This window comes from Ixodes scapularis, unplaced genomic scaffold (genome assembly GCF_016920785.2).
Source record: "Ixodes scapularis isolate PalLabHiFi unplaced genomic scaffold, ASM1692078v2 PGA_scaffold3__209_contigs__length_174095766, whole genome shotgun sequence".
Classification (NCBI taxonomy): Eukaryota; Metazoa; Arthropoda; class Arachnida; order Ixodida; family Ixodidae; genus Ixodes; species Ixodes scapularis.
In genome coordinates this window covers 97,579,401-97,592,678 of record NW_024609868.1, presented here as the reverse complement: position 1 = coordinate 97,592,678, position 13,278 = coordinate 97,579,401, and the positions used below count along the sequence as shown (strand labels likewise).

Sequence of the window (13,278 nt, the reverse complement as noted above, 5' to 3'; positions counted from 1 at the left end):
TAATTTCTCCCTTTATGTTCATAATTAAGGTATATGTAGGTGAATTTTAAATTAGGTACATCTTATCTTGTCAAGACGCTTGCTTTTTCCTTGAGGTAAAAATGGGTATAGATAAAAAATTTAAAAAAACAGTGCATTTGGAAATCTTTTGGGAGGCAGGGGATGGCTTATGTTCATAAGCAAAAGGATCTATACGCTGTTTCACCTTACGACAAACCGCAACACACAGTATGAGTTACCGGAGCCAATCAACAGCTAGGAGCGCGTCTCGTGACTTTGCGCTCCGAGAAGGCCATGTGACACGCTCCGAGGTATTGATTGGCTCCAGTGGCTTGTAGCGTTAATCGCGATTCGTGGTAAGGTGGAACAGGGTATAAACAAGCTCGGAAGGAAGCGAGCAGAGTTAGCTGCCGCTCGTGCATCTCGATTGCTCGGTTGATTCTCGCCCGAGTCTGACCGGGTGGTCTCCGTCAGACGCGGCGGCACGGGAGGGACCCTACGGACACCTGGCCGTGACACCCGAACGCCTTGTCTTGCGTAGCAACGAGTCCAAGGTAAGCTCCTGTTGTGCTTGAAGCATTCCTGGGAGTTAAACTGATAGAATTCGGCGAATAGCGGCGCCGGACAGGAACTCTACAGCTATCGTAGAAGAATGGATAGTTGGGCGCATTGGTGGGAATATATCGCAGGAAACAGCGCGAAAAAAAGACGACGACAAAGAAGAAGCACACGTAACGAGCGCAGCACTCGTCACGGGTGTTTCTTCGTCCTCGTCTGTTTTGCGCTGTTTCCTATGCTCTTATCAGTTTCGGTTTGGACTTACGATTGGTAGGCCGCGCACTTTCGGGGAAAGAAAACTAGGGAGCGGCGACACACGCAGCAGCACGAATGGGGCTGCAACCGCCGCTGTCGCCTCGACTTCCACTGCGTCGAGCGCTTCAGATTTCCTTGCCAAAGAAGGGCACATCGCTCGCCTGGAAAGCCTCCGCCGAGAACAGAGCCAGCAATGTAAATGGCGCCGGCGGGCCAATGCCACGAACGACGATCGTGCCACGGAGGCCAAGCGCAAGGCTCGGCAACGACTGCACTCCACGCTGGCTGAACAGTTCCCGGGCGCGACGGCGAGGTTCCGGAGGGAGTTCGTGGAGAACCCGTTTGGCATCACGTGCGCTTTATGGGATTCTGGTTTTCCGGAGACGTATCCACGATCGGCGGCGTGTCGGACGAGAAGAAACAAGAAACAGGCGTGTGCGCGTTGCAGCAGTGTATTGAGTACCAGCTCCGCTGATCCTCCTTCATGAGAGTGGAAAGGCTGAACGTTTTTCCCCATCTATTAACAATAAGGAAGACATGTTGCCAACCGAAGCACGTCAAATTCAGTAATATACGTCCACACGTTTATGTGAACAAAGTGTATTAGCAGATGCAACTACTGTATGTTTCATAGTATGTTTATTTTTATAACATTGTCTGTAACAAGTAAATATCCTTTCACTTTTCTTCCATTCACTTAGTACTGATTTCGCGACTGCTACGCATGTTCCCAAGAAAACAGGACATGAGGCTTCGTTAGACCAAAAAGACTGGACGGCAGAAATGAACCTCTATAGGGTTCATTTCTAAAGGGGAATTAATGAAAGGGCATTATGAAATATTGCGTTAAAAGCACATTGTATTTATAGTAGTGATGGGGCAAATCTTTCCCAAACAGGTTTCGAAAGTTTTGGAAAAACGGCCGAACCTTGGTGTGTTTCGGATAGCTTCGTAGAGTTGCCAGAGTGGCCAGACCACATTATTGAGTGTTGCAACTTTTTTAACAAAACAATCTTATAAACCACATTAAATAAATAAATTCTTAATTTAGCAAAATAGGCTTTTTCCGATAAAATCTGAGATGCAGAGAAATAAAATAGCGATCGACGCAAAAAGTTGAAATTTCGTGTCGGTCAAAATGGTTTCGATTTCACAACTTCCATTGTCACGTCGTCAAGAGACCAAAATAAAGCGGGCAGGTAGGTGAAATAGATTATCACAAATTGCAACACTCGTTTACATTGCATCAGTAGCTTGACGACATGTGCGGTGTTCGTTCGAAGCGCCGGGAACGTTGTGGTTGACGTTGACACAACACAGGTGGCATGTGGAAGTGACTTTGTCGGAAGGTCTTCGACATCTGTGTTATGCAATCGAGAACATGTGCACACGCTACCCGAAACCTCCTGTACTGTATACTTGTATCATGTTTATAAGAAATTAACATTGTAGGTCTAGGTACAGTTGATTCCAACAAACTTGATAAGTTTGTTGGAACCAACTGACCATCAACGCGGGTACTTGCGTACGTTTCCAAGGGGACGTACTGAGCAACTATTTTCGCAGCAGCACAGCCTGCAAACAAATGGCAGCGAGACCTTAACGAAGTTAAAGCTATGCAACATCAAGCAAATCCTGTTCCCTCCTAGTGCATAACCTTCCTAGCAACCGACGTAGCGGAGGTATGAATCTAGCAAGTCAAGGTTGAAGTGTGCTTGTAGTACTGGTATAGGAATAGTAGGTGCTGGTGTAGTGAATGTACTGATATACTGAAAATGTTTTCTCGAGTAAAAGAGAATTTACCAGGGATGCAAGACTAGGTATAAATTGATTATCCATACTATCGATAGCTTTCTCAAAACTATTGATAGTGTCGAAAAACAATCGATAGTCAACTATTGATGGTCGACTATCGATTATTGGCTTTAAGTTGACTATAGATACTACCGATAGTCAACTTTTAGAAAGCTACCTGGCACTAAGAAAATGAAAGTAAGACAGAAAAAGAGGACGGTGACATCTAACAAAAACTATTGACACTTACTCACAAATAGTTTTATGATAGTTCACTATCAATAGCATTGTACTATCAATATTTTTTGTGATGGTCGATTATCGATAGTATAGTATCGATAATGCTATCGGTAGTACTATCGATAGTTAGATTCAGGTTCCGCTATCGATAGTATCGCTAGTACTATCGATAGTCTTGCGCCACTAGAGTTTGCCCATAGAGAGAGGCCAATGCGTCGACGCGCTTTGCGTTGTTGCGTGTACGGATTCTCGGCAGTAGGGCGGGGTGCAGCTGCCTGCAGTGTCTAACAGCCCGGTAGGTGGTCTCTGTGTCGTTCAGGTTTGGGGGTCGCGGGCTGGACCAGCGCGGCGAGATCGTCAACTTGGGGACCCTGAGGATCCTGTACGGCTTTGAGGCCCTCCGGCAGCATGCCAGGCGGTAAGATCCCTTCTCTTGTTTCCCGCGGGGGAAGCAGTATGCTCGGAACGGCCGAACATTTGTCGGGTTCAAAACTGACGCCATCCCCCAGTCTCAGATCTTCCTCGATACGGAGTTCTTTCATGCGGTTCTGCGTGACTGCCGGATAGGTCGACTCTGCTATCGAGAGAGTGCGAACCTGCAGGCGTGGAAGCGTGTGCGCATGCCCAGGGTGCTCTGCGTGCCCGCGACGTTGGCAGACTGCCGGATCTGGAGTTGCTCACGTAGCACTCGTCGTGACCTTTGTCTCGACCATTCCGCAGGAAGCTCGGGGGTCGCCCCGACGCGGCGTCGCCGTCTCCTGATGTTTCCCTGCTCCTCCGGACGTTTGAGGGGGAGCAGAATGGCATGGACGGTGAGTGGAACCACCGTCTGTTCTTTTCATACCCCACTGGTTGGCGCTGTTCCGTCCTGCCCAAAGAGAATGTTTAACGGCGGCTGCGTGGTGGGGCATCCGTTGGACCTTTGCCTTGTCGAGCGTTTATCGGATTGCCTGCACGTTCGAAGTGGCCCTGTCTTCCAACGGCTGCAGCTTCTACTATAGTCGGTGACAAGTTGAAGAACATACGCAAAGGAAAAAAAGTTTTTTTAAACAGCCTACCTAAATAGAAAAAGGATGTCATAAAACAAATTTATGACAAAAAAAAATAGTTTAGAGCTGTCTTTACGGCAAGAAACAAATTTGTAGTTGCTGCCCACGGGAGCTTGTGAAAAAGTGGCCGCTAAAGTTGCGTGACTGGCCGCTGTAGTCACGTGGTGCTTGCGCTCTTTCGGGAGCTTCCTATGGGCTCTAAAAGTTACCCATTAATCTTTGTTTTTTTGTTGCACCTAAACCAAAGCTTAATAAGTAGCTTCTACATCCCATACGAGACTCCCGAAAGAGCACAAGCACCACGTGAGAGACCTGTGTCAGAAATTGACAGGGGCGGCGTGGAGAAACGAGTTCAGCCGGCGACGCGCCATGCTCAGCGTGCGGTGGCGGCGTGTTGGTTCTGGGGACTTCAGCAGCAACGCTGAACGGCTCCGGCGTAACTTTGCAGTGGCATTGGTGCAGTGCGGCAGCTCTCTCGGGTGCCAATTACAACTTCGTTGTGTGCCGCAAATATAGCCATGAAAATATTTTTTCCTTTGTAAATTTATTTTATGACATCCTTATCCCATTCGAGCTATCAAAAAAAAAAAAGTTATTTTGCATATGTTTTTTATTCATATATCCACTGACACCTCCAAAAAAAATTTTTTTTTATTTTTCACCAGGCAATTTATTATGGTGTCAGAAGACTACCCAATCAGTATTTTGCTACAGCGTCACATATATTTATATTAAAGTAAAAAAACGCAACTGCTCAAAACCGAAACTGAACTGGAGAGGAAGAAGAAATGTAGAGGAGGAAAAAATTGCCAAAATACATGTGGCTTTTTTTTTCTTAGGTTGTGCAATGCAGACCAAAAATGCGCACATTGCACAAAAAACGCAAAAGTCAAGCACTTTGTGCTTGACATTCGTGCATTTTTCAGGCTGTTATTAATTCGTGTTCGTAAGGCAAGCAATGTCTTCGGCCATGAAGGCCGACGACTCGGCGACGTCTTCGTGCAAATCAGCTTGTTGGTCGGTCGCGTCGTACGAAATAAGTCCTAATTGTTTTGATGGGTAAAAGATTTGAAGCTAGACAGATTCGCCGGTACCGCAATTGACAATTCTCAACTTCGGGTCCCATGCCTATCGTCTGCTGCCATTGCTCAGTCTGCTTCGTTCAGTCATCCAGCCCGTGACTCCCGCAATACGACGCCATGCTGAGAATTACGCAGAGAATGTCCAGAGTGCTTCCGGTTCTCTGTGATACTTTTTTTCTTCAATCAATTTATTCGCAGTTTCCTAAAAGCCACGAAAAATGGGTTTAATATTTTTTTTTCTATTTTTAACATTAGGTGTGTACCTTCGATGACCCACGACTTTGGTTATATTTGGTGTGTGTGTCTAAACAATAGAAACGCACATGACCACGAAGAAGAGAGTGAGCGCGACTCAAATCGACCAGTTCTCGATCGGCGGAGTAGTCAATTCAGAAACCGTGCGACGAGGTTTTTCTATTGATTCCTGCGTGATTGAACTATGATCTAGCTGGCAGCTAAGAGCAACAGTTCACTTTGTCTCGATGCCTGCACGAGTCAGACGGGAAACCTTTGCTCCGTAACCGGTCTGGGTTCAACGGCCCTTTAATTTGTTTACAATCAAATGTATGTCATTTTTTCTTGCAGAACCAGCTTTTCAACATTGTAACGAAACAAGCAAAAGCACCAGCACCTGCCGACACTTCCAGTTCCATTTAAAGAGATTCTAGTTTACTGAAGTAGCTGCGAGACCTGCTTTGCAATTAATTTTGGAACACTGCTTTCGGGAGGTTGCTTTCCTCCTCGTAGGGCGATGATAGATAACCTTTAAAGCACTGTTTTGTCTGTACGATGCTTGCACGACTGTATGCCAAAAAAGAAAATTGTATTCGTGGGCCAGTTCGAAAAGATCCCACACCTCACAAGCGGGCTCCTCTCTTGCGCCGGAAGGTGTGAATTTGGGGCGGAGCAGTGTGCGGTATTGGGCAGCTTGTCGTTCTGCTTTGTCGGCTTTTTCAGTATTCGTGCACGGACAAAGAGTGCATCGAGGTGGTGCGGTTGTTTTAGCTTTGTCCCAGGTGGCATGGCTTGGACCTCCACTTGTTTAAATATGCTGATGGAAGAACTCGGAATCCTCAATCCTTGACAGTTTTAAATTTGAAGTAAGAAAAAGAGACCTGTGGCGTACAGAAAGATTCACAATTCCTAAAATATGAACTAATTACGGTAAAAAAAAAAAAAAGAAGAGACGGCATTATACTTTTCCTTATTTTTTAAAGCTTTACCAGAGTGGCAGAGTCTGTTTAATTTATCGTCCATTCGAGTTGTCAAAAAGAATGTACTTACAGTACTGTATAGTGATGTACAGTGTTTTGTTGGCTTCCTGGTTTCATATAGAAGAATTTTTGATTTCATGGACCAGCCCATTTTGATGTGCATTTTTATGTCAAACGAAATTTCGATTACTTTTTATTAAGATAAAGACCCGAAAGCATCTTGCAAATCTCTCGAGTTCTTCTTCTCCAATGGGGAGCAGACGGCATCTGCATCCCTGCGGGTGCCCTGCCCGAGGCGCTGCTGAAGACCACTTCCCAGGCGGTGGTGGCCGTGACCTGCGGACCCCGGCCAGGGCGACTGCAGGATTCGGCCGTGGCTGCCTCTTTCGCTGCCCTCGAGGACACGTGAGTGACCTCCGACCCCAGAGTGGCCATTGCTTCACTGCCTGGAGCACGCAGTAGCGTCGTGCTCTCGGGCGTCTCGTAAGAGCGCAGTCGGCCTTGTTTAGTTAGGAACCTCGTCCTCGCAGCCACATATTTTCTTAGCTCGACTAATGAGTAGGCTGCGTTCCAAAACTTGCTCGGGAAGTTATTCCCAGTGATGGAAGTGCTGCGCCAAATTGTGCCAAGGACGCAATCCTGCTACATGTAGCGCCAAATTGTCATTTTACCGAAGAATTGCGCCATGCCTGCGCCGAGATGAGATGTAGCAGTAAAAAAATAAAAATTGAAATTTTATCAGAGCGCGTGCCGGTACCGCGGTATTTTCCGCGCCGCAACTGTTACGCAAACCGAAACGGCGAGGGCGCATTATCATCATCATCATTGAAAGGAACAACGTCAGCAACATCTGAGACCAAAGCCGCAGAGGCTAAGCGAAGAACCATCCCACTGAGCAGCCTATTTAAAATTTAAAAAAAAAAGGCCGAGCTTGTGGATGTTTTCAATGTTGGCCCGCCCTGTTCCCGTGCGCTAGCTACCAGCGAATTCAAAGCTAGCGCGAGCCCAATGCTCTGTGCATTCCTGACTCGCGCGTGGGCTCGTGCAGTGTGGGCACCGTTGCGGGCTTCATGCGCGCGCTTGCAGCTTCGGCTGCGCTCGCACCGAAGCTGAAATGAAGTATAGTTGAGTTGCACCAAACTCTGGATGTAGTGCTGGTAAAGCCTTACCGTCCTTTTCGGAGCACAAAGCACTGCGCGACTCGCGCGACTGCGGTGTCTTCTCCGCGGGTGTCGCTTCTCTGGAGCGCGTCGGTGCATGCCAAGGAGCGCACTCAACGGGTTAGCTCGCCATGATCCGATCGTGACTTCGCCAGCACATCGAAAATGAATCGGAATTTTTGAAGCGAATATCAGATACTGCAATATATGAAGCTGCTGCCCGAAAGACAACTCTAATCTGGACTAAAACATTCCACAACAGTGAGGGTCGTTAGATGCTGCTGCAGATACCTTAAAAGAAGTGCAGGCTGATAAAACTAAATATCCTGTACCATCAGAACTCAGTGACATATTTAATTGTATTTTTTTATCTGACGAGCAGATAAACTTTATTTTTAAAAAATGTTTTTTTGTGTTTACTTTGTTGAATTTGATATATCCCGTCTTAAAAAAAACGACAGGCGCTGTGTTCCAATAATAGAGATGGGCTTTATATAGCAATGCAGCATTATTTCATTTTCAAGTAATATGCCAACATATGCCGGACCCTGCTCCAAAAGGGCCACTACCTGCTCCAAAACAACATTTTGCCTGCTACAAGGCCTGCTCCAAAAGGTCAAATGGCACTTCCATCACTGTGTTCCCATTGGGTAATACCGCGCAATAACACAGACAGAGCGACGCTGGATGCAAGTATAGGTTGCTGAGTGCCAAGGTGCAAACGCTCTATAGTATGTTGCAACTCAAGAAAGAAACTCAAGGAAGGCCAGAGAGGAAGAAGCAGACAGAACACTCGAGAGAGGAGATTTCCCCCTCTCCTCTCCAGCGTTCCGTTTGCTTCTTCCTCCCCAACCTTCCTTTCCCTCGCCCTACCTTCTTGAGCTGAAACTTACTATATCTAGCCTAGAGTGAGATTGAGTAAATTTTGGAACCTGGCTGTAATGTTCTGGACAAACATTTCACATTCATAAAGCATGCAACAGATACCAGTTTTCGTTTGAACGGGCCGAGTTTCGCAGAAAGAGCATTTTGAGGCTCAGATTTCTTTTCTCGTTTACCGTAAAATACCGCGGAAGTTCCCCCTTTGTTCAAGCGCCCACTTTTAACGCGTTCTAAACTTGGGAATCCTACAAATTCTATGTTAAGCGCCCGATTTTACCAAACAAGCGCCCATGTCTAGATTAGTCGAGTTTTCAGTGAAAGTGGGGTGGGCACATCCCCGGTATTTTATGGTAACTGCCCATTTTTCTTGCCAGACGTATAGTCATGCTTTTCTCGAAACTTAAAGAAAAACAATTGGGTATTTCTTGGCAATGGCTAATCCACTTAGTCTTGCCGAAGGGGGAACACGACAGAACCACAAACCTAAAAAAATAATAGAACCAGAAAAGTGGGGGAAAAAAAAGAAAAAAAGAAACTGCTGCTACCAGTAGGCCAGTGGACGCCGGTTACATCGTCCGAAGATCCGGACGACATTCTAGCGAGGTAGTCACATGAAGTAGAGAATCATTCCCCACTGCCAGCTTCTTTTTCGCGGTCCCTTTGGGGAGGCCGGACGTTGCCATGTCGGAACCACTATCCTTCTGCAATTTATCGAAGAAATCTGCAAATTCTCGAGTCCATGAAATAATGGAAGGGGACAAAAGACAACTGTTAGGTGGCTTAAAAAGGAGCAACACGGTATATACGTACATAGGATCGGGGGCAGATTTAGGAGGAAGAGCGGAGAAGGGGAGGGGAGGGGCTCTTTAAGCTAAACCTTTTTTTAAAGAAAAAATTGATATAACAGTGTGGCAAGGTATACCAGTAATACAGGCATGCTTCAATATTGATTCACTATGTTCTTACTAAAGACAATGCCCGTCTTTACTGTGGAGAAGTTCTACTTTATTTTGTGCTGAAGCTATCGATATGTGACGTAGCAAGCAAGAGTGCAGACTTTTTTCTCTTCCTTTTGACCCGCAGAACTTTCCTCAACTGAACCAACAAGACTACGTCGGACTCATGCCAGTGTGGCTGTAACAACCCCCAGTGCCAGGTAACTCAACACAAGGCAGAAGTTGTTCCAAACGGCTAGACATTGCGTGTCAGTCTTGAAGCTTTGTGGTAATGACTCGTGATTATTATCTTGATTTGCTGCTTGGTCGTACCGTAAAGGAGTGCTGTGTTCTTGCTTTGACTCTGAGCAGATTGACCTGTTTATTTCGCCATTTCTCTTTCAGTGCGTCGACAAGCCCAGCCAAGTTGGCAACAACTGTAATGCCAGCTTGTTTTTAGCATAGTGGATTTTTTTAATGCCCTGTGCCTTGGCTGTAAATAAATATTTGTGGGTTTTAGTTCTCAATTATAATGTTTTTACAAGAAGCTGCTTGTGTGTGTGTGTAGCTGCTTTGCTGAACTGTACGGGGGGGCAGGGGCCTTGTCAGGCACTAAGCCTTTATCTCTGCCCCCCACGCAAAACTTACCGCAAAACAAATAAAAAAAAAAAAAAAAAATTTGCCGTCTTTTAGTCAAAATGGGAAAAAAAAAAAATTATTTTACACATTTAAAAAAAAAAATGGAGACAACAAATGTACGAACATCCATCGTATCTGGTTTTTAAAAATGTGTAACATAAACCAGCTTGCCTCTCGACTCACTCTATTTTAGATCAAATTTCTTTGATTTAAAAAAAATTTGATTTAAAGCGGTTCGAACCTGATGCCAAGGTTCGAACCGAATCAGCACACACCGTAACTTTAATTAGCAGTTATACAAGATTTTCTGAAATTTTTAACAGGAAAATGCCGGTCGACAGAGCTCTCGAATACATGGAGCTTTATGGCACCAGTTTCCAAAAAAAGGCGAAAACAAATTCCATTTTCTCGTTTAAATTTTTTAAAAAGAAATCACTTCATTAACTTTTGAATAAGATGACTTTTAGTACTGAAACTTTGGCATATGGTTAGAACCGCTAGCACTACATTTGAGTGTAGAATAAACGTTTGGCGATGCATAGTTTAGTTTTGCTGTGAAAATAACTAAATATTTTGGGGGGACACTTTTTTTTAATTAACAAATATTTTGAAAAATAAGCTTGAAACCTATTTTTTTTATAAACTATCTCTTTACTTGCTTCGTGTTTTACTAGTAACAATGCATGATTATGTTCTGTCAGAAAATATAAACAGAAAATACTATAGTATTTTGTTTGCATGACTGTGATTGAGACTTAAAAGTTATCACTAGTGTGTTGTGGCAGCATCCTCACATAGGTGATATTCTGGACAATATTGTGGCATTAATATGAATAATTACCTCAAATTAATAATAATAATATTACTTTACTTTCTAATACAGTGAAACCTGTTTAGAACGAACTCATATACAGCGAATTATTGTGTATATCGAACTCACAGACAATTTAAATAAAAATGCATGTAAAAAGTATGTTTTAGAACGAACAAAATATTGGCTATATCGAACTTTTCTCCCTGGGAAGGCTTCCGAAAGCGCGCTAGCAATCGTCTTCTAGCCTGCCCTTTCCCGCACAAAAGAACTAGGAAAAAAAATTTCAAAAGCTCAAGTTGCAAACAAGATTGAGCGAAGAGAAGCGATTCAGAAGGGGGAGAAAGCTAAAACAAATACACTCTGCACGCACGCACGGAAAAAAAAAAACTTTTCATCCCAAAACGTTTGCCCACGAAGAGAAGCAATTAAAAAAAAAGATAAGATAAAAAAAAATCTGCACACATGCAAAAAAAAATATATATATATATTTGCCGCGTTGTTACAAGGTAAAGAGATGAGAAAGAAAGAGAAGCTCTTGGCCGTACAACGAAGTCATAGTGGAAGTTCGTTGTAAATGTTTTTTTGCTATATCGAACTACTTGCTATATCGAACTGATCGTAGCGTTTTCTGCTGTTTGTTATAAACGGGTTTGACTGTAGTGTCCGACAGCAGCCATAGAAGCCTTTTCTTATTGGAACACTGAAAACAAAAATAGAAACCAAAGCATCGCCTGAATACATAAGGGCACTGAACAGTTTCACCCTCGGGCACTATAGGCCTTACTATCATAAACAAGACTATACAGTGCATATTCATCAATTTACTATAAGCATTACTATCAAAAACAAGATTATAGGGTACAAATTCATTGAAGTGCTACTATTATGGAAATTATACACTTGTATGCTAAAAAAGAAGAGCACGGAAGGAAGCAAAACAAAGCATCAAATGCTACCGATGTTTTACTTTTCCCAAGAAACATATCGGGGTAAGAAATTACATTAGAGAGATACTGAATTCTAGACATGGGTGAAGCATGAAATGGGGTGTTCGGGTAAGATGGCGAAATAGGAGAGTTCACAGACAATATGAGTGAAATATTATCATTTTGTCCAATAATAACATTGTATAAAAACAATGAATATGTAATATATAAACTTAAAACTACCCGAAATGGTGCGCAATGTGGACTAAAAGTGATTTTACTACGCAACAAAGCTTGCCGTTTTTTGAACGCACGTTTAACAAGATTAAAGTTTTATTTCCGGTTGTATGCACAAAATATGCATTTTATTTTTATTTCATGATAGATTCAAATTATACCCTGGTATTGGTAAAGAAATGAAATTTAACAGATTTTAATTTGTACATATAATATTGAAATTATATGAAATAATGATAGCTACGTTTGAGCTTTCTGACGATATCAATGTCATTAAAATATCTTAAATAGGCCTGATGTAAGAAATTCCAAACTTTTCTTGAAATTATAAATAGGAGAATGTCAGACATTTTGTTTTCATATTTTAAAATAAAAGATTTCTTTTTTGTTTCATTTAGCATAATAAAATCTATTTTTAAAGTGTCTGAGAAGAGTCCTAGTCCAATTGCTTGAGAAGTGACAAAATCGCGAGGGGTCGATCTTGCGATCCCCGACAGATGGGAGAAACGTCAGTTCTGGCCTTGGCCGATTCAATGGTAAATAACTTGAAAACAAAAAATTTCCGCCAAGCTCGCGCTTCTTTCACTGCAAGAAAAACCATGCCTGAATCGGGATGAAGACACACAGATACTTTCTACGCTTTGATAGCGATATGGCACTCTGGGGAATGGACAAAGTGCTCCACAGCAACTGGAGTGAGGACGCCCAAGGCAACCGGCTCGGAACGTTTTACTGGGCGGGTGCTTCTCGAGGCATGTGCCATGCTTCGTGCCGTTTCCTTTATTTTTGTGGCCTTACAAATATGCGGGTGCTTTGCACACCTACAGTATGCATGCGCAATAGCACGGAGAACTATCGAGTGTAGTTATCGGAACGATTTACTCAGCCTAACTTAGCATCTCAATAAATACCGTTCCCTGTAGGCACTTTAATTTTACATACTAACAGCAGCGCCTTCCTGCAAAACAGTATTTTAAGACAACTTCGAAACTGATATGAAAAATAAACGAAGGCGACGCAGCAAAGTTATTTGTTTTTTTTCTCCAGTCTCGGGGTTTTGTCTTAAAATATGTTGAACACCATCACCAGCTAGTTTCAGCCCTAACCTTTTGTTCATTGAAAGAGTAATCAATAACATCCAGCCGTTCTCAGTTTTTATCGTATTGATCAGCCAAATCAATCGCTAAGCGTCGCTACCTTTCTAGCAGACGTCCTCGTCCTCCTGCGTCTTGAAAGAAAGGGCCTGCTGAACGTTTATGTCGCGAAATTTGTTTAATTAAAAAAAAAAATGAACTATTCAAGTTGCAAAGGTTTTCTCGTCACTTCGTAATGTCTTGCACAAAAGCACGTAAAAATTACTGCACCGCGAATCAGAAGCCTAGATCAGAGACTACTCAGCTTGGTAGCCTCCAGTAGATGAGCTTAGTGCCAATAAATGAGCTACACTTCAGACAGAGCCCTTTATACTGGCTCTGGCTTCAGAGTAACGACAC

The 13,278-nt window shown here is 43.5% G+C and overlaps 1 protein-coding gene across 1 annotated transcript in view; it reads left to right on the top strand.

Moving 5' to 3' along the window:
* LOC121837105 overlaps positions 1-9,716 on the top strand; it is a 70,105-nt gene extending 60,389 nt beyond the window's left edge. The window contains exons 20-25 of the mRNA XM_042292564.1: positions 475-554; positions 3,147-3,265; positions 3,568-3,659; positions 6,453-6,597; positions 9,318-9,390; positions 9,575-9,716. Coding sequence (XP_042148498.1) covers positions 475-554; positions 3,147-3,265; positions 3,568-3,659; positions 6,453-6,597; positions 9,318-9,333 — 452 coding nt within the window. The 3' untranslated portion in view covers positions 9,334-9,390; positions 9,575-9,716. The remainder of the gene's footprint in view (positions 1-474; positions 555-3,146; positions 3,266-3,567; positions 3,660-6,452; positions 6,598-9,317; positions 9,391-9,574) is intronic.
* The last annotated feature ends 3,562 nt before the right edge of the window (positions 9,717-13,278 follow it).